The sequence below is a fragment of the Anopheles arabiensis genome, chromosome 3 (genome assembly GCF_016920715.1).
Source record: "Anopheles arabiensis isolate DONGOLA chromosome 3, AaraD3, whole genome shotgun sequence".
Classification (NCBI taxonomy): domain Eukaryota; kingdom Metazoa; phylum Arthropoda; class Insecta; order Diptera; family Culicidae; genus Anopheles; species Anopheles arabiensis.
In genome coordinates, this window is record NC_053518.1 from 85,475,779 (window position 1) to 85,496,218 (window position 20,440).

Sequence of the window (20,440 nt, forward strand, 5' to 3'; positions counted from 1 at the left end):
ATGTTGACGATCGACTGCTGCAGCGACTGCACGTGCTCCACAACCATCTGTACTTTCTGCAGCACAAAAAGTTCCTCGACTATTTGGCCCTGCGCGAGGCAATATTTTGTGTGGCCGTGTTTTGGAACGTTTTAAAAAATCCAGCAACGTTCACGGTTTATCGTGTTATCGTCAACAAACGAATAGTGATAGAATGTATCCGCATGATTGCATTTCAGCTGATGAAGGTGAAACGGTTCCTTGAGCAGACAGAACAGAAGCTATGCGAGATTGTTAAGGAAGGCGAAAGCTTAATAGTGCAGCAAAAAGAATGTTTGATCGAGGACATCATGAAGCAAATAAAGATGTCATGTAAGCCGACCGTAATTAAACAGTTTGAAGAGAAATCAATAGCAATTGGAAAAGGTAACAGCAATCGTGATATGCTTATAAAAGATATGATAAAAAGGATAAGGAAAGACGATAAAGAATGGGCGGATACAAAGTCACACGAGCTGAGAGCACTTCGGCAAACGCAGAAAGAATGGTTGATTGAACAACTTGAGACTAGGTTGAAGTGTGTCAAGCAGCCGAAAAACGTGGCCGATCTTATAATCGCAGAATTGAAACGGAACCGAGTGGACACAGTTGCGGCAAGAATCGTAGCAAGCGAATCATTCAATTTGGAGCATCTAATGCGAGGGAAGGATCGAAGCACCAGACGCAAGATGATCAAGTGCTACGGGCAGTTGAGGCAGCTTTACTCACTGGACAAAATCGTCCTTGCCTTTGCTCAAGTGGCAAGAGTAAATCCTGCCAACGTGGAATCGTTCCAAGACAGTTTAAAGCGCACCGTCATGATACTGGGTGAAATGTTGAAAAACACCAACAGCACCCCAAACATGCCGAACGATCGGTTAGAGGATGCGATGGGCCGCATGATTTCGCACCGGTTCGCGGACATTGTCATTTCCATACGCAACAGCTATGCGCGACAGTTTTCCCTCTCACGATTGCTGATCGACGCAGAGTTGGAACGGCGAGTGTACAGCTTTCTTCCCAATCATACGGTCGCTGTAAGGATGGTAATAAATCTGCTGTTTGTCCTAGTGATGGCAGAAGTACGGCGCAGCTTCTACGGACAGTTGGTACGGTGCGGGTCGCTGGAAGCGCTGCGATCGCTACTGATCTATGCTGGCGAGAAGGATGTGTTGTTTCCTACGATACACATAGCTTTCGAGCAGGTTACGGGATATTTTGCCCTGGTGAAAGAGCTTTTAGCGGAGTTGCGTGAAAATCCAATAGGTAATACGATTGAGTTCGCGCAGTTAGAGGAACAGTTCGAGGTACAGTGTGGAATTGTTGAGGAGGTGCAGGCGATGCTAGCGACCGAAAGGGAGCTCGATTATGAGAACCTGCGCAAAACATGCTTTTCGTGCAACGATTTACCCACAATACGGAGACTGCTACACTGGAAGATTGACACATACCGGCCGAATGCGGTGCTGGAAAGCATTTGCAGCAAATGGAACGCCAATGCCTCGAGATTATCGCGCATCCACTGGATGGACACTCGGTTAACTTGGATCGATACCGAAACCATGTCCAATAAGCTAGCGATGATTACTTGCGCCATAGGAGATGCCGATGCATACTACAATATTGGTCACACAGGCGAACTGATTGAAAAGCTTGGCATAGCGGATGAAGTAGACGAGGAGGGCGTTGATCAGCTAAATAAACGGCTAGCTCCGTACTACGCGAACATATTCTTCCTGGACAACAAGTGGAAGGTACTGGAATCGTTCTGCAAACAGCGACGACTACCCTGGAATAAAACGCTCGTACGGCAGCTGCGCCAGCGAGACCAGGAAATGCTGCAGTCGCTATACGACGAGCGACGCCACAAACTGAAAACGATTTTCGAGCAGAACGACATCCAGACGGTCGAAGTGCTGCAGATTGCTAACATTATAATAAAGGAAGATACTCTTGCCTGCCTCGAGCATCTACAGCTGGAGTTATGTGAGATACTGACCGCGGTCGGTTATTTTGGCGACAGCTTTCACTGCGTCAAGCAGCGCATTCCGATGATACAGGGGAAAAACTTTCGCAACCTACTGGCACACGACTCACTGTCCTACAACATGCTGACAGACAGTGGGGACGCCAAAACGATATTGAATGCATACATCTTTGTTCACACCGAGGTGCGTCTGTTCGAAAGCCGGCAACAGGACACGATCCAGCTGCACTTACCCTCGCTAGCGGATATGTACCGATGGCTTGAGGAGCAGCAGCAACTCCTAGCCTCCTTCCAGTGCAATGACGTGCAGCGGGTACACGAGCTGATGCGAGCTGGGGGAGCAATTACGGCCTACTTTTGCTTCACACCGAACGCTAAGCATTATCCGGCCGCAATGCTTTCGGCAGGCAATACGATACAGGGCTTCTGCGACCGGGCTCCTTCGATTGTGCCCCTGCTTGGTCGCTACTTTCCGTACCTTCGCGAGTTGTATCATCGGCCGGAGTTTGCGCTAGAAACTGCAATAGTGCGACGCGATTTCGAGACGGCGTTTAAGCTCGTCGATGAAACGAAACCTCTCGAAGGGCTGTTCTATTCCTGGCCCAAGCTTATGATGCGCCTTTCGCCAGCCGTTAAAGCTTCAAAGACACTCACCGAAAGACGAAATCTATTGGACCAATTCCTAGATTACGGCAACGAAGAATGTATTCGGGAAATGGTTCGACTATATCCCGATTTTCGTACCAGCCTGGTGGACCGTCACACAGTAGACAAAGCAATTCTTCGAGGACTACGCTCAACTGCCGAACTAATGATGCAAGGGACGAACCAAATGAGTCTAAACGCCCTAGAACGGTTGGTCATCCTGCACTGGAATGATACGTTGGAAAATATTACGATAAAATCACCAAATAATGATGAGTTCATGAGTACAATACTTCGAGCAGCGATAAAAGCAAGAAATAAAACAGCGTTGAAGCACTTTCTGGGTAAAATACAAACCGATGCAACAATACTGGGTGAATGTTACCTCACGGCGGCTTCCTTCGGGCGGTGCAGTATTCTGAAACATCTGCTACAAGTGTACCCACTGGCCGATCAAATCGTACTGTCAACTGCCATCCACAAAGCCGCCCTTAGCAACCAGTGGCCCTGTGTACGGTTGCTATTGGAGGCAGACGCACCGGTTGATGTGCTAGTTCCAGGCTACCAGGATGAGGATGCAAACGTTTTGCTGCTACTGGTCGCCAGTGGGCAAGTTAAACTGATACGACGAATCAGGACCTTAGATCGATCGATTTACGGTACACGCACGAACCACCCACTTGCTGTAGCTGTGGCCAATGATACAGCATCCGGCAGAATGGTACAAGCATTGAGGGCACACGGATTTGGCTGGCTCGACAGTTCAGCGACTCTGCATGAAGTAATATTGGAAGAATACGAACAACCTGCTTGGAAGGCAATTTGGGGTGAAATTGATCACCAACTATCGCGGTATCAGTTTACCAATGGTTCTGATCATGTTGAACTCAACGTAAGCCTGCTTCACCAGTGGAGAATGATTTGTTTTGTGGAAGAGTGCAACATGGACCGAACATCACTGTGCTGTGCGGCAGAAACGAAAAATCCACGTGTGATACGGGAACTTCTAGATCGTGCCTGCAGTATGCGCCAGATTGAAGGCATTGGAATTCTCGGAGATGTTGTATTTCAGAAAGATGGTTCCTTCGTACATTACTACAAAAAAGCGGACAATGTTACATGGAGTATGGAGTCGTGCTGTGCTGATATGATCAGCAGGATGAAAGGATTACTCCAAGAAGGGATGATTTGGCAAGAGCTTACGATAGTTTTTGGCAATGTGACCGTGAGTATGACTGTACTGGAAGCCATGCACGTGCCAAAGGATGTTGTATTGAAGTTAAGGGATAGTACCTTACTGGACGACATTCTGCAGGACCTGCTAAACTTCACCGATGCATTCGAAGGACCGAAAACCGTAATAAACGGTACGTTTTATCAAGGACAACGTGCAATACATTTCTTGCGAAATGAAGACCTTGCCTGCGTATATGACGTCTTCCCACCGGATGCTTCTGTCGACTTATCCAACACCCTGAACATCAGAGCAGCTGATGGTAAGACTGTTTTGGGAAAGATTGTAGAGGCTCACTTCGATCTGGAAACGGTTCAGCTGCTCGTGCAGCACGGTGCCAATCCTTTGCTGGCTGACTGTCATGGCAACTCGATCATCCATAGCGCTTTGTGTATGCTACCCGACGCAGCACTGTACCTAATGGAAGAGTGTCTCCGGCGAGATCTACGCAATGTCAAAGGGGACACGTTGCTGGAGTTGGACGATCGAACCGATGGTAACAAACTCATACATATGGCCGCATCATGCGGCCAACAAATCGTCGTGGCAAAGCTACTCGACCTTAACATCGACGTAACTGTTCGGAACGCGTACGGCTGTACACCGGCCCACGTGGCGGTAGTTGTGCCGTTGGTAAATTCAATCTCAACGTTGAAACAGCTGCTCGATTACGACCGGACCCCGGTGGACATGACCGACAAGGACGGCGGCACCTTGTTGGTGTGGGCGGCCAAGACCGGGTCCATCGAAATGCTGAACTTGATCATGCAGTACAAACCTAACCTCACGCTGCCAGCTAATCGGAGGGCACTGTACGAAGCAGTGAATCTACAGTATGTCGATTGGGCGAAACGATTTCTGCAGCATGCCATCGAGGCCGGTGCCCGGGAGGTGACCAAAATGGAGGATGCAGCGGATGACGTTGTGATTCTGTCGTTGCGGTGTGCGGATTTTGAACTGTCGAAGGCGCTACTCGAGTATGAGCTGCAGCACGGCCTAGAGGACATAACAGAGCGCGATCGGCCGCGCATTGAATCTGTGCTGAAAGCGTCTACCTCCAAGATACCGCAAGTGCCGGTTGAGCTGCATCTGAGCTTGAAAGGGCTGAGTGAAGATAGGAATTTCCTGACATATTTGCGGAACATGCTAGCAAAGCTTGAACCTTTACGTGAGAAGGATTTCAATTGAAAGCATTTCATGTTATCAAGATAGTGTATAACCCTAGTCTCCCTAAGTTTAGTAATAAAATATTTACTCAAAATGACACCGCAGACGTATATAAAATTCAATTTTAATAAAGAGAAAACATGTTTTGGAAACATTCGACCGAGAGTTTAATGAAACAGGTAAACTTACAGACTCAAGGTCTTCAGTTTAGTTTTTCAAACAAGCATCCATTGTGTTGGTGTTTTGATTATCGCAGATGTTTCAGGTCATCATCTTCATTTGCCACATACATCATCTTCATTTGCCACGATGTAGTTGAATGATCTGAGTTGAGAATAGATAATGTATGAATACATATGTGTAAAGTGTTATCATGTATAGCCGAAAAGCATCTGAGAGCAATCGTTCCTGGAATCGTGATAGATAATCAACTAGATAATGTAATTCCCTACTCAACAACCAATAATCCATAATAATTATCGTGTTTGATAAGGTATCCGGAATTTAGTTTATAAAAGCGTCTCTGACAGACAATAGCCTTTCAACAGTCGTATGGATTGTGTTCTTGTCTTAGCATCAGTCGCGGAATTAGCAAAGTTTCAACATGTTTGCATACGTTATGGGTTTAGTAAACTTGGCTGCTTTCACTAATGGACGTAAGAGATATTAGCTTTCTTCGATAAGGCGAACGTATAGCAACATTATCAGTGATGAGATTTTTTCAGAGTGTAACGTTCACATCCAATCACAGCTGAACCAAAAGGAACCACTGTTCCTGCGCAGCGATGAGTTGTGGGCTCCGGATGGACCTTCGTTGCAGTGGCAGGCCGGTAAAGCTACAATGATTGCCTGTCCAGGTAATCGAATCCTAAACAGTACGTTTCACAGTACAATAAGTCCATACGGTTTGAATCGTAGCCATTAGCTTCTTTTACAACCCGATTTTCTCTCCAGCTGGGAATGAAACAGCCTACATTCGGTGCGTCTCTGGAACGACCTTTACCCTTGGAGCTTCCAATGTAAATATTGCCAACATTGCTTGTGACTCCCATACGACCGGGACGCATCGAAATTGGGGCACTAGTTGCGGTAGTGGTGGAACGTTGCTGAGCTTGGGATTTGATGTTCCGGGCCTTGCTTTCGTAACGTATCTTCAATCGTGCTACAACATGCAAACGGCTTCGGTGCTTTTTACGCGTCATATGATACGAGGATCAGCCATCAATTGTAAGCGTAACTAGAATGTTGGCTCCACATAACACATAACTAATAATGGGTGTGCATTTCCCTGCAGATGCTATTACCGACACAAACCGGACGTCATTTAAAACGAATGGTGCCCCTGCGAATGTTCCATTTGCCACGGCTTACACCCAAGCACACCAGCTTAAACGTTTTACCGATCTTCTGGGATCCGCTGCTCAGGCGCAACGCTTCATCTCGTCTGGTTCGAATCTTGAACGAGGACATATGGTACCGTTTGCAGATGGTATCTTTCGTCCATGGCGATTGGTCACCAATTTCTACGTCAACGTCGCTCCCCAGTGGGTGGCAACGAATCGCGGAAACTGGAAGGCCGTTGAAGCTGCAGCTCGCCAAGTCGCGGGTCGCTTAAAGGAGGATGTACTGGTCTTTACGGGAGTTTACGACGTTCTTACCCTTCCCCACGTAAATGGCCAGCAAGTTCCGATCACACTGGATGCCACGGGCATCGAAACACCAAGTGGCTTTGGAAAATCGTCAAATCTATTCGCACAAATGCTGCAATCGTGCTTGTCACTAATAACGATCCGTTCAGAAGAAGTATGCCAGCAGGTGAGATGCTGTGTCAGGATATCTGTGCCCAATACGGATGGGGTAATGCAAACTATGGCAACTTTGCCCGTGGTTTCACCTACTGCTGTACGGTGGAGGATTTGCGGCGCTTTATTCCTACCATTTCTTCTGAAGCGGATGCAGCGAATGTGTTGCACTTCTAAAATGCAACTGCAGTTAAACAACACGTACTCTTCAAGATAAGGATGATAATGCCACGCTTGCCGGTGTAGTTAAACGATAACAGTTGTAAAGAGGTAGATTAAAGTGATAAAGATAGATGAAGATTAGTCAATACATCAATATTGCAGAACTTTGTTAATAAATAAGTCAAAATAAAGTGATTCAATTCAAACTCTTTGCTGGGATCAGTGTAATCAGGTGTATCTCATCTCACTATTCAATGTTATTAACTACAGTTGTGCGTCATACTAGAAATATTTTACAACATCGGAACATCTAATTAAGAAATACAACAAAATGTAAAACAAAATTGTCTAAACCCCACAGTTGCATCATGTCCTTACATCTTAGTCGATATCTGTCGACATCAGAGCATCATTAAAAAAGCTTTTCGTTTCAATTTCAAGTAAGCTTTGAAGTTTTGAAAAGCTTTCACGCATGCCGTTTCAAAGTCGACTTACAGTGCGGGGCATGATAGTCAGTGAGTTAAAAATATCGTTTTGTATTTATTGAATTATCTGACATTTACATTTGTTTTACGGCGCAGTTTTCAATGTGAACAGCATTATTCAATACTTGCAAGATGTTTTTCAACAGTTGTCGTTATTTGTGACAGCAGGGCTGTTGAAGAAACCTTGCGCGATGGTTGAATAATGACGTTCACATTAAAAAAACTGACCCGGAAAACAGTATAAGCTTTTTTTATTGTAATTGTTTTCTATTCATCATAGAACCGACTGAGAGAGATAAAGGGAGAGAATAAGACACATACAGAGTGAGAGAATACCAGAGGAAGAGAGAAAGAGAAAGAAAGAGAAATTAAGAGAAAAGGAGAAAGTGAAATATTGAAAGAGAAAGAGAGAGAAAGAGAGAGAGAGAGAGAGAGAGAGAGAGCGAGATAGAGAGAGATTGAGAGCGAAAGAGATAGAGAGAGAAAGAGAGAGAGAGAAAGAGAGAGAGAGAGAGAGAGAGAGAGAGAGACAGAGAGAGATGAATTACGTAACCGGGTTTCTCAAGCTAGCTCAACTTAGTAACACTATTTTTCAATCACGTCAAGCGTAAAATTCTAACTCGAATCAGGAAAACGTGTGTTGCCTCACAAGACAAAAAAATGGAATAAATATTTTCCCTATTCTTAAATACCTTAATAAAACCTTTGTTATATTTTTTCTACCAATTTTTACGCACAAATAGCCCACAGTGCACAACCATATTCATTCCACGCTACGAATGAACTGGAATACGCTTTGTTGTGAGACACGGCCTGCTTGCCGGCGCACACAGTTGCGTGTTTTCTGCGTGTTCATTCTGGTCGCACGCTGCGAATGAACGATTCATGGCAAGCGGTGCTTCGACGGCTACCAGCGTAACGTTGACCGTTCATTCGTATTTTGAACCGCGACCAGTGAACACGGACAGTCGCTGCGTATCGAGCCGTTGTGCCGGGTGGCGTGAAATTTTGCGTGCGTAATATATCAAAAAGGTCTTTATTTGGTGTTTGGAAAAAAATATTAACGGGTTGTGTGTTGCTTGAAAGTACTGTGAGCATTAAAGAAACGCAGGGTTTAGAAAAACGCAATTGTGAAGAATTTCTTCGTAGAGATGTGCCCGTAAATGTTCGGAACCGATCAAGTGATCGTTAAAAGTGGAGTAATGATGCGATCCGTCGTAGCATTGTGATTTAGTAAAACAAAAATTTAACCATTTCTGTACAATAATAAAAAGATGATAGTAATGCAATTCAAATTCCGATATTCCATTACAACTAAGTGATTGCAGTTTTCGCAGTCGCTGCAGTCACTGCAGTGCAACGTTAACAGTTGCGATCATCGCTGCACCAGCAAACGGTGTGAATGAGTGTGAGACAGCGTGTGTGTGTGTGTGTGTGTGTGGTCAGCTATTTTCATCCCAGTTTTGCAACGGAAGTGCAAGCGTACAAGTGTAGTGGCCGTAGTGGTGCGACGGTATTCTCACGTGGCTGTGCTTACACCGTTGTAAAGTGGTTGCGCATTGGGCGGTGTTAGAAAATTAAAATACAAAAACACACACACACATACACATACACCACCGTCGTGTCTGCTCAGTTTTGCATAACGCATTCTTTCAACATTTTGAATTTTGTTCGCTTCCCGAAAACACGGCACCCTGCTCTAGCGTGCGGTCAGTTCTGAGCCGTGTGTGTGTGTGTGTGTGGCCGTGTGTTGTGAATGTGATGACTGGCGACTAAATTATGATGATTTTAAAATTAGAATTCTTATACTGACCGACATTGAGCTACCTGGGGGGAAATTAGGGGAACCGGGCGGCAGATGATAGCTATGAAGGGCCACCTAAAGTGAGGAACGTCGTTATTTTTTCCCCCCACCGACCCATCCACTATCGCGAAAGGGCAAACTTGTGCACGGGTGTGCATGCAGCAAAGTGTGCGCTCATTTTATTTCGACCAAAAGCAAAATGGAAACCAAGTCCGGCAGTCTCATGAATAGCAAATGTATTCGTGTGTACTTAGCGCACCTGAAGTAGCGTGGTTGGGTGTTCTTTTTTCTCGTCCTGCTCAATAATACAAGAATAGTTTCGGTTTTTTGCTTTTTTATTACATTTTCCCCCATTTTTTTTTAAACTTGCAACAATAATGATCCTTTTGTAGTAGAAAAATCTTTAAAAAAGCTCTACTAGAAGTTTGTATCAATCACTTGTTTCACTTTTATTCAAAATCATAATGAGAACGAAATATACTAATTAGAAAAAGTTCTCGAGCACCTGCTTGCAGACCTCATCATTATGCGTTGAAGTCTGCCGTTGAATCGTCAATAGTTAAATAAAGATAAATGCAAATAAAAGCAAGTTTCATTCTATTCTAGAATCACCAGTCTCAGCCTGTGTGTCTATGTCGGTATGTGTGTGCGAGTGTAAGCGTTCGTGAAAGTTTTCCCAACAAGTGTTGAAAGTTGAAAAATCATTTCAGTATAAAAAATCAAAAAAAGGTGCTTGAAAAGAATCTGCTCCCCAAACATCACACAGGTGCAGTGCAGTGTGAAAAGAAGTGTTTCCCTTTACCTCCCCTGCTCCTACCCTGGTGTGTGTGTGTGTGTGCCAGGGCTGAAGAGCTTTTTTCTCTGTTCGGTTGTGCTGTTCTGCATCTTCCAGCGTCTTCCAGCTTCCAACAAGCGACGAACCGACCGCGCCAAACGATGAATCTTCGCGGCTGGGGTGCGGTGCAGCTTGCACTGGCGTTCGCCGTCGTGCTGGTCGGAACCATGGTTGAAAGTAAGTAGAACAACTTCATTTAACCATAAGAAGCGCGATCGACTCAATTCACTCCACCCTTGAAGCTTGTGAATGAAAAATCAGGGAAGAAAGCGGAAAGCGGGATAAAAAACAGCCTTTTCCTAGAAGCTTTTCTCCACCAGCAGCAGGGGGTGTGAACTTTCCGACACAAATGCAAGAAAACAAAAAAGAACTTCATTAAGTGACAAGACTCGTGATGCTGTCGCGGGTGCGCTTCGAGTGGCGTGTTTGTTCACTCGGGCGCGTATTTCTGGTGAATTTTATTAAAACATAATCTCACCCCCCCCCCCGCCCTTACCTACACACAATCGCCTCAACACCGGGCGGAGATAAAAAGACATGACGAGGCGCTAATTAGTTTATGTCACATGATTTACGATCCCGTAAGGCAGCCGCCGAGCACTGTCACGTTTGGTGCGGCCCTTGTGGCGGCGAGCATGATGCTTTCTAGGCTCCGCAGCTCGGCAAAACGGACGGGGAGATTTGGGGAATTGAAAACGAGAGTGACAACGATTCCAGTGCCCCGGAATCGGGACTCACAGACCGACAGACAGACAGACGGACGGACGGAACACACAGTGGAACGGATTGTCTTTCTCGTTGTTTACGTTTACTGACTGTAAAGTTTTCCTTTTCGGTCGTTTCAAATCACCTTCTCGGTCCGTGTTGAAGTGGATGCGCGTGGAGAAGGCAAACGAGATAAACCGTGGCCGTAACGAGGCTGTACCGCCTCGTTCAGGTCGGCGTTCAGGTGAAGCACTTGTAAAGGTATTTAAGAAGGTATTTTTCTGGTATTTTTCATCAAAGCTTTAAAACTGGAGCGAGTATCGTTGGGAAAGGTAACAAAGGCATTTTTTTTGGGAGAGAATTTTAAAATTAGGACTTTGAGAATGCGGTTTTGAGTTTCCTTTCGATAGGAATTTACGAATAGCCTTTGGCAAGTTTATTGCTGTTCCGGCCTATAGATCCTTGTTGTAAGCGTGTTCCGTTAGCGTGTATTTTAAATTAAAAAAAAAAATCAGAAAACAATTTTCTAAGCCCTGGAATTGTAAAATCGAATGATCCAGGTTCTTGTCACATTCTAGTACTGGATCTAAAGTGAAGAATACAAGAAGAATTGAGATCATTCAGAAGAACATGGACACAAAACACACGCAGTACCAACAAATGTGGTAGTGTTTTTCCTTCATTTGTAATAGAACGAAGGCAACTAGACGTATATGGGGATTAGAAGCAGTGATCCAGACCATCTTCATTACCGAGAAACAGTTATCGAGTACTCCATGTTACATAAATTGATAACACTTTGCGTTATGTTACAATAATCGTAAATCTAAAGAACAACATGAACTAACTTGAGCCATGAATGGGATTTCTTGAAGCGATCAACACAGCTAGAATCATTGTAGCCAATATGCTCAGAGATACTGCTGCATTCAGACATTGAACCAGATAAAGCTCTGGTCATAACTCTGTCTAGCTACAAAAGTCTGTTATTTTATGATTAGTTCATTGATTTCTCAGGGCTCAGACAATTTACCGTACATTCGGTCTAGTTCCTGAGGAAACATCCCAAGCATTGGAGAGCAACTTCTGACTAAACTCTTACTTTAAAGATAACAAAGAGCTTAAAATAACTTATACTTCAACGCCCAAATAATACCTCAAACAATGAGAGGTGATACGAACGGCCTCATACCTTATGCTAATATGGGTTTGGTCGTAATTCAAAATCTACCATGACAATGACAGCTCGAACAACAACCCATCTACCGTACTGCTTTTGTTTCTCCGGTGAAAATTCTCAAATAAAAATCAATTAACTCACATTAAACCCCGTACCGAATCGCTACCGTATGCAAATCCAGTGAGCCCGTAAATTCCGCTTAAATCTTAAGCAGCTTCCTAAACGTTCTCCGGAAGTAGACACCCCCCCCCAGGGCCAGAATGCCTCTCGGCAATGCCTAAACAAATATTTCCATTTGACCGCGACGAAGCGAAAGCAATATCGCCACTTCGCTTTGTACTGGTGTGCGCCTCCATCCTCACCGTAAGCTTCCCCGGTTACCATGTGAACTAGATCCACCCCGAGCAGGTGGTGCTTGAGATGGAAAACAAACAAGCTTGGGTAGCATTTTTTGTCTATATTGCTTTCGTTCTTTCGGGCCTACTGCTACCGACATTCCGGTGAGATAATTGCGAGTCTCCTCTTGCGGACATTTGCGGGTGTGTTGAGCATTCCCGGAAGCGTCGCTGGAAGAGCATCGATATTGCCTTTGCTGTGAGTTTTTAAGTAATTGCCGAAATATTTGCATTACACACAGATTTGCATAAGTAATTGAGAGGAGAGGGTTTTTGGCGAAGGAGATGGGAAAGCGAGAGGGAGGGTGTGGGAGAAAGTTAGTAAAGTTAGTCTTTTTGGCGATGTTTTAGATGCTGCTGTGTCGAGTGCTAATCCTTCTAAGAGCTTAAATCTGAAGGCGAAAGCGCACTTGACAAGGAAATTAATGAAACATTATTTTTAGATTCTACGAGCACACACACACACAAAGCGTGATGAGGTAGATTCTGCTCCACGAGGATAAACTTAATCCTGGGATGTTTTTTTTGTGTCGTGTCGTGAGTTTTAATCTAGCTCTTCCAGCAAAGGACGAAAAATAGGGCACTCGACACTCGCTATACAGCGGGGTACACAGCGACACAGCGGGATAAAGGCGCTAAAAATGACGTACCGTGTTGCGGAGTATGTTACGAAACCGAACTGGGTAGATTTAATGCAACTCACTATAGGAAAGTGCTCCACGAAGGCCCGTGCCTCCTCCCCAAGCTATTTGTTCTGCTCGTTGGGTTGGGATTTACTTAACCAACCAGGTTTGTTGAGAAGAAGAGCACACACAAAAAAACCCCAGAACAAACTAAGAAGAGTACCTTAACTCCCGCTCGAGAATGTTACACCACAGGGTCGTTCCAGTGAAAGCGATTGCTCAACAACTCCAATTATTCCGTACCGGGTGGAGCAAAAGGTACCAACCAAGACCAAGTTCTGCGCTCGTTAGGCGGAACTGTTCTAGGTAAGCGTCGGGAGAAGTACATTTATGGGACCTTCTGTAGCAACATCCGCGCTCGTATGTGTGAGCGCCCTCCTCCAGAGGGCTGATAAAAAGATGCTGCAATCCACAGTCCGGGAGACCAAGCATACTGCAAACAACGGCGGATAATTATCTCGAGATAGATCAACATATCAAACAGCAACAAAAACCCTACTCCCCCCTACTAACATACTCAACACAGCATAGAGCGACACGTTGTGAAAGAAGGTGTTTCCTTCCTGCGTGTGTGTCGTTTCCTCTCTAGGGGGTGGGGGGAGGGGGCGCGCGCTAAGGCTCTGGCATATATCAGCAGCCCGGCAGCGCCAGATCTCGTATCTCTCTCGTACGATGAAGCCATTCTGTAGCGCTTTTTATTTCATTTGCTCGGTGTTGCACGATGCGCAACTCTTGTGGAAGTGTACGCCACGCTTTAGAATGCTCCACTCCAAACACTGCCATATCTCTCAACCAGGTGTGTAATTATTAAAGAAGAAACATTACCCAACCAATAGTCCTGCTGTGCGTGCCGGTCTTTTCTGTTTCTCCGAAGGCAGAGCAGCTACTTCTGGCCTTATTCTTTACAACTTGCTCGCCAGAAGATCGTTCCCAGCTCACGACCTTCCGGTTTCGGGACCTGTGAGGACCACACATCGAAAGCCGTTTTACGAAACTTTATAATGGATCGACAAGGCAAAGAGCGGTGCAAAGGTAACTTCGATCTGGCTGAGCTCCAAAACCACGCACCCCGACCGATTCATGTCTTGGTGGTGGTAGTGGTTGTTTTGTTTTTTTCTTCTTTTTTTGGTGGAAAGTCGTTGTTTTCTCGCCCTTGCGTTGCTCATTGTTGTTTATTTGTTTGCACACGTAATGCTGGGGTGGTATCGGGTAAGGGAGTTGAAGTACTTTATGAATCGCTACACTGGATTGGGAATTAAAGTGTTTCGTTCTTTTACCGGCGCACACACCTACACACTTCGAAATAGCGTACAAAATGGCAAGCTTTCCCCATTTTCCAAAGATCCCGAACAGTGTACTGAGGCTTTTTGCTTTCCTTTTTCTGTTCAGTACTACCGTGAAAAAAGGGAATCGTTTTCCACCTTCCCTTAAAAAAAGGTTAGATTTTTACCTTTTTGGCAAATTGAAGGTGAAGGCACTTTCAGGATATTTTCTACTGCCAGGCCATAATAAAAGCGCTAGCCGCTACAGCTACACCAGCCAGCGACATAAACACCGCACCACCAGAGCGCAAAGAAGTTTTTGATAGCCATAAAATTCGTTTCAACTTTTTTATCTTTATCTACGGTGCTCTGAGCAGGAGATCTGAGACCTTCGAAGCGCGAGCAGAGAACTCCGCTCATTATGTAAGAAAATAGATATTCGGGTTCTGTTCGGGTTGGCTGGTTTTAGAGAGAGAGAGAGAGTGAAAGGCACATAGCGAAAGATATACAGTAACGAGATCAATCTTTGGTAAATTTACATAACTTCATTATGGGAAATACTGTTTTTTCGATGTAAATTGTACCGGGGATAGCATTTGGGTGCATTTTAAATAAAGTATGAAAGGCCCATGTCCAATTGGATTAGGAATTTCAAGTATCTAGGCCTCCCGAAAGGACGGAGTGGAAGCAACACATCAGCAACAAAAAAAAAAAAATGCCCGAAACATACAAACTTAACGATAAGCATGAGTTTATAAGCGCAAGGAAGGGATAAAAAAACTTTGCTAATCTTACTTTTTTCCCATGAGAGTGGCAGCAAAAAACTTGAGCAGGATAAGCAAAAGAAGAAAAAAAACCTAGAACTTCCCAGAAGAAAACCGATCCAACATGAAATATAGGTATGTTTCGGAGGTTTAGCTCCGATCAGCAGCTAGAGACGGCACCGCTGGAACTTTGCAGACTTTGGACGCGCGCGTGCGTGTGTGTGTATGTGTGTGCTGGAGCATGTCTGCTTGTGTGTTTTGGGTACGAAACTTCATGCCTTCAGCCTTAAACCTAACCTCAATGAGGTTTTGTAAATAAATCATGAAAACGAAAGACATCCCACCCGGCCCAGGCCAACACAGCGCACATTAATTTGCAAAACCCCACTTAGAAATGAGGCGAAGCAAATATTGGAGCAACAAAAAAAGGGAGGAACGATGGAACGCACCACAGCACAACCCATTGGCGGTACAACCGATTGGTCATAAATGTGGTGTTGGTTTTCCGTTTGCTTACCCTTTTGCGCCCGCTCCTCCGCTCTGTTTAGATAAATGGCTACGAGCGCAAAAAACCTCCTCACGAACGTGCACCTCATCGTATCTAATTTCTTTCTAATGAAGTTGGCACTTTAGAATGACGGGATGGGGCATGATGGCGGCACCCCACCCCATCTTTCCTGAGAGGAGCATAAACCATATGTGCGATCGTTTGCGATCCCGAACGCGATCGCGATCTGTCGATGCTGCCCGGCAGGTTTGCAAACAGGGGAGGAGTGAAGAGGGTTTGGGAAGTGCACATTCCATTCGTGGGGTTGTTTTTTTTTTGCATTTCCCTGTTGCGATTGTCGTCGTCTTATACAACGGATATTAAACATACCACAGGGGTGGTGGTTGTAGGGTGAGATCGAGCAGAACACGTACAATGCTTCCGGTAGATCGGACTGCTTTGGGATTGAAATATGATAAATGCTGAATACAATTAAGTGGAAGAAGTGAGATGGAATTTTATGATAATTGTTTTGATGTTTCATGTTCTGATTAGTTCTAAGTTGCAATAACAAAAAATAGCACTTTTGAGCTGTGTGAATAAAAAAGAAAAACGAAGACAACATAAAACTAATAATTGCTTGAGTGTCCATCTGATATTTCATTCTGACCATCTGATATTTCATTCTGGCAAAGAATTTTCATTAAAGTAATGCTAACTTCAAAGTATCAAATGAAAGACAATTCACTAATTTTGTCCTGTGTCTTAAATATAAATTTTAATAAAATAGTAACTATTTTTTAAACAAGATCTTGTGATTCCTCAAATAATCATGTCTAAACTCCATACAAACTCACACATCAAACGAGGTCTCAGATATTAAGCCTAGATTATTTCAATCAGAAAAAAATGTCATCAAATTGCTGTCTCGTCAGAGGCTCGCGATGGCTGGATCAGCTCATGTATCTTCTTCTTATTCTTTTTGGAACAACAACCGTTGTTGGTCAAGGCTTGCCTGTACCACTAGTGGACTTGGTTTTCAGTGACTTATTGAGTACACATAGCAGGATAGTCAGTCCTACGTACGGGGGAACCGATCCATTCAAGTATTGAGCCCATGATGAGTATGTTGTTAAGAACTACAAGTTGACGACTGTACTACTAGACCGGACTAAGCTCATGTGTCATATAATTTATTTTCTAAAGTATAAATATTTGAACAAGAAAGGTTGAAAATACTTTAAAAATTTGTTTAAAAATGTATCAATGTTTGTACACAATTGACGAAATCCAATAAGAAGGAACGAAATGGTTAAGTAGGATAACCCGGGTGATGCATATTGTTCCACTGACAGACTGAAAGTTAAACTTTCTGGCCTTAATTATAAAAGGAGGCAATGTAAGAAAATAGGCTAATGTATAAATGAACGTAAAACCAATAATTCTAGTGAGCAAATTTTACGATAACTCCATATTTTACCACTCTATTTTATACACGACAGGTGAAACATTGTTCCCTCGAAGCTAAAATTTATGTACCAGCTCAACCGAACCCAAAACTCACTGAAGGTGAAAGGCGAGCCTAACACAGGCACGGGCGCAAAGCCGCGAATCGCTGGCACGAGTCCTTAACCTTAAGCTTCTCGGTGCATTAACACGGGCCTAAAAACACGCTCTTTCCGAACCCACCAACACCCACCTGCCCAGCCTAATGAAGCGCAGTCACTTTTTAATTAAAACCCAATTAGTCTACTTTCTACACTCCCAACTACACGCTGCATACGCTGGATGGTTTGGCCCCAAGGTTACACCACTATTTAGCAAAGGATATGGTCGAAAGGGACCGCCGTTTTCATTCATGGTTCTGCCAAAAAATTGGGTTGATTTCAGGGAGGGCAGGCGAAAGCAAAAAAAAAACGATTCCCATCCGTTTTTAGCTACCGGGTACGTTATGTAATGGGAAATTTACGAAGTTATACTACCCACCCCTCCCCAGCTTGAATGTCTCATGTGAACAAAACCGACGCGAACCACACAGCTAAAGCGAAATTAAAAATACACACACACACACACCGACCAACCAACAGATCCTCGGTGTGATTTTTCGGCGGTCAGGTTTTGTGTTTTGAATTGGAAAAGGCAAAACAGGCAGACAGGGAGAATATGGCGCTGTTTCGGGAAACGGTGGATGAGATAAAAAGCGCCACACATTGAAGGTCTGCGACCCGAAGCGTGTTTTACCTTTTCGTAAAACCCCTGTAAAACGGTCTGGCAGTGCTTATCGTAACCAGAGCTCCCCCTCTCTCCTGCTTCCCACACTTCAGTTTAAGCATCCCTTCGGGCGGTTAACGTTATTTCCTCAACGTATCAGAACAAATTATAGCCCGCACCCGATCCCGATGTTTTGCTGTACCGTACGGAACTACGCACGCACGACACGCAAAGATAGCGCGGATTAATTATGGCTTATACGCGCAACCAAAGTGGAGCACGTGTTTTGGGGACCCCACCGGCAGGAACAATCAACTTTGAAAAATTCAACTCTATTTTAGAAGAAAGTCTGCGAGAGCGCGGTGCCCGGCTGCTTTTATCGATCGGCTGGGATGGATATTTTTAACCCTTAAGAGTTATGAAACATTGCCACAGTTATCTCAATTAAAAGGTTATGTAGAGGCACGCCTCTGCTGCTACACGCTTGGGACGCAGCTTCCGAAACGATCAAGCTGACGATTAGACGATCGCTCTAATTGAATGGAAGGGAGGAGGAGGAGCAACGAAGAGGGTTGAATATCTGGCGAAGTAGTGAACAGAGCCCCAAGTTGTAGACATGTGTAGCGCGGGTAGAGAGATCTAAAGAGTACTACCAAAAGATCATCGCTTCTCTGTCCCAAACTGTCTGCAACGTTTACACCAACCGGGATCCTAAAGTGTAAGAGTTCCTGTGCGGATGTCACTCCAAAGCCACAAGCGATGCTTTGACCCAGGGTGTTTGAAGTGGCGATTAGCGTTATTTCGGTCAAGTGAGAGACGTCGGCATTATCACCTGGCATTAATGGCAACAAATTCGTACAATGTTGCAAAGTAATTACACCATTACACGTGAGAAGCGGCTCGTGAAGTGTTGGAATAGATCTCACGATGTGATGTTTACGGAGCTCTCGAGCTTGCTATCACACAATGCAGAATTGAAGCGTACGCCTATTCACCTGAAGAATAACCCTGAAGATAGGGAAGAGTTGTTTCAGTTTCGTCCAGATGCGACAATTTGCTGCTCTACGACTGTGGTTGTGTACCATCTGTGACAGCATAGCAAGATAAAACTATGATTTACACACACTCTCACTCACTATCACATCGTGTTGAGTTCTACCACTTCTACTTCTCCGGGCGCGGTGACTAATAGAGATTCCGGAGGCCGGACAAATGAATCGTATGGCCGAGACCGAACGCCGCACAGACTTTTAGCACCCCTTTTTTTTGCTTTGCCGCCACACGCACCATCCCAATTCAACCCTGCTCAGTCTTCCGTAACACTCCCGTATATAAAGTAATTGAACGTTAATTTCAGTTTTATTGGTGAAATACATTAAATAAATTAATGTACACCCCGCGAGCATCCATGGGCGAGCACAACACACGCACTGTGCGCATTCAGGCATCCCCCCTAGGAAATTCATTTCAGACGGCAACTCCTCAAACGCACACACTTTGAAGCACGTGTGTGTTTGTCTGTGTGTGTATTTATACGTTGTCACCCATCCCATCTTGAATAGACAAAAAACCGAGACAAACTAAATCAATCGTTACGGTTTCGAGAGTATTAGTTCGATCGTCCGTAAGGGATACGCAAGGAGATACTCAGCGAGAAGGGGGCAACAGAACAAAGCGAAAGCAAACTCATGGAAATAAAGTTAAGAATAGGAATACATTGTTTAGCACTTAAGTAACAGAGCAAAAGTTTTCCCATTTGCCGGATTGTATTTGGAGAAGTTTTGTTTGGCAAGTGAAGTGAATAAGGCGCCAAAGAACATTGTATCGATTGAGGTTAGGGAGCAAAGCTTGACAGCAGCACGCTTCGTGTCAACAGTTTGGTAGATGATGTTATCACCGTGACTGCTTCAATGAGCTCTCTTGCACAGCTTCTTCTAAGTTGCGTGCAGCATACGTGATCAAAATATTCCTAAATGTATCTCCCATCGATCTCCGTTCCGGTCCGCGGTCGCTGTCCGTGCGGGCTGAGCAGAGGAGCAGATAATGGTTGGACTAATAACGCTAATGGTGTGTCAAAACTTTAAACCAATTGATCCATCAATCGAACGCTGCTGCTCGATAATATGTTTGCGATGCATTAGCATAATTTGAATGCAGGCATTGGCGGTTCGCGGTAGTGAGCGTATATTAAATTACAAGCCCCTTATTACGTGCATACCGAGAAGGGACAGTGCCAGCACAATGTCCTTTCATCAGCAAGCAGTTGGTGACAATTTTCACGCAGCAGTTTCAGTGCGAACGATTGAATTTCAATTATTATGAGCTTCCAATAGGCATCGATAGAACACGTGCTGTAGCATACTTGACATGAGGCGCACACTGAAAAGGGGTCAGCGGGTACAACGCCCATGCGTGTGTGTGTACCCTTTTTTCGATCGTGTGTCAATAATGGAAGTTAATGTTCAAAAGGAAAAGCAGCGAAAATGAAGAGCATGGGAGAGCAATAATACAACAACGCATACACAAATTGCCCCGAGGCGGGTAATTAATTTTCCCTCGTGCGTTATGGAACGAGCTTACTTCAAAAGATGCTCCAATTTTTCTTCACACTCAA

The 20,440-nt window shown here is 44.6% G+C and overlaps 1 protein-coding gene and 1 pseudogene across 5 annotated transcripts in view; both read left to right on the forward strand.

Moving 5' to 3' along the window:
• The first annotated feature begins 5,593 nt into the window (after nucleotides 1-5,593).
• LOC120903245 lies at nucleotides 5,594-7,224 on the forward strand (annotated as a pseudogene).
• A 1,160-nt stretch (nucleotides 7,225-8,384) lies between these two features.
• The window catches only part of LOC120900201 (neurotrimin-like), a 98,652-nt gene continuing 86,596 nt past the window's right edge, over nucleotides 8,385-20,440 (forward strand). For 2 of the 5 annotated variants that reach the window (XM_040306890.1, XM_040306895.1), the window contains exons 1-2: nucleotides 8,385-8,512; nucleotides 9,911-10,316. In XM_040306890.1, the coding sequence (XP_040162824.1) occupies nucleotides 10,241-10,316 (76 nt within the window). In that variant the 5' untranslated portion in view covers nucleotides 8,385-8,512; nucleotides 9,911-10,240. Of the gene's footprint in view, nucleotides 8,533-9,910; nucleotides 10,317-20,440 lie in introns of all 5 variants that reach the window. The other 3 variants (XM_040306891.1, XM_040306892.1, XM_040306894.1) reach the window with 3 other exon arrangements.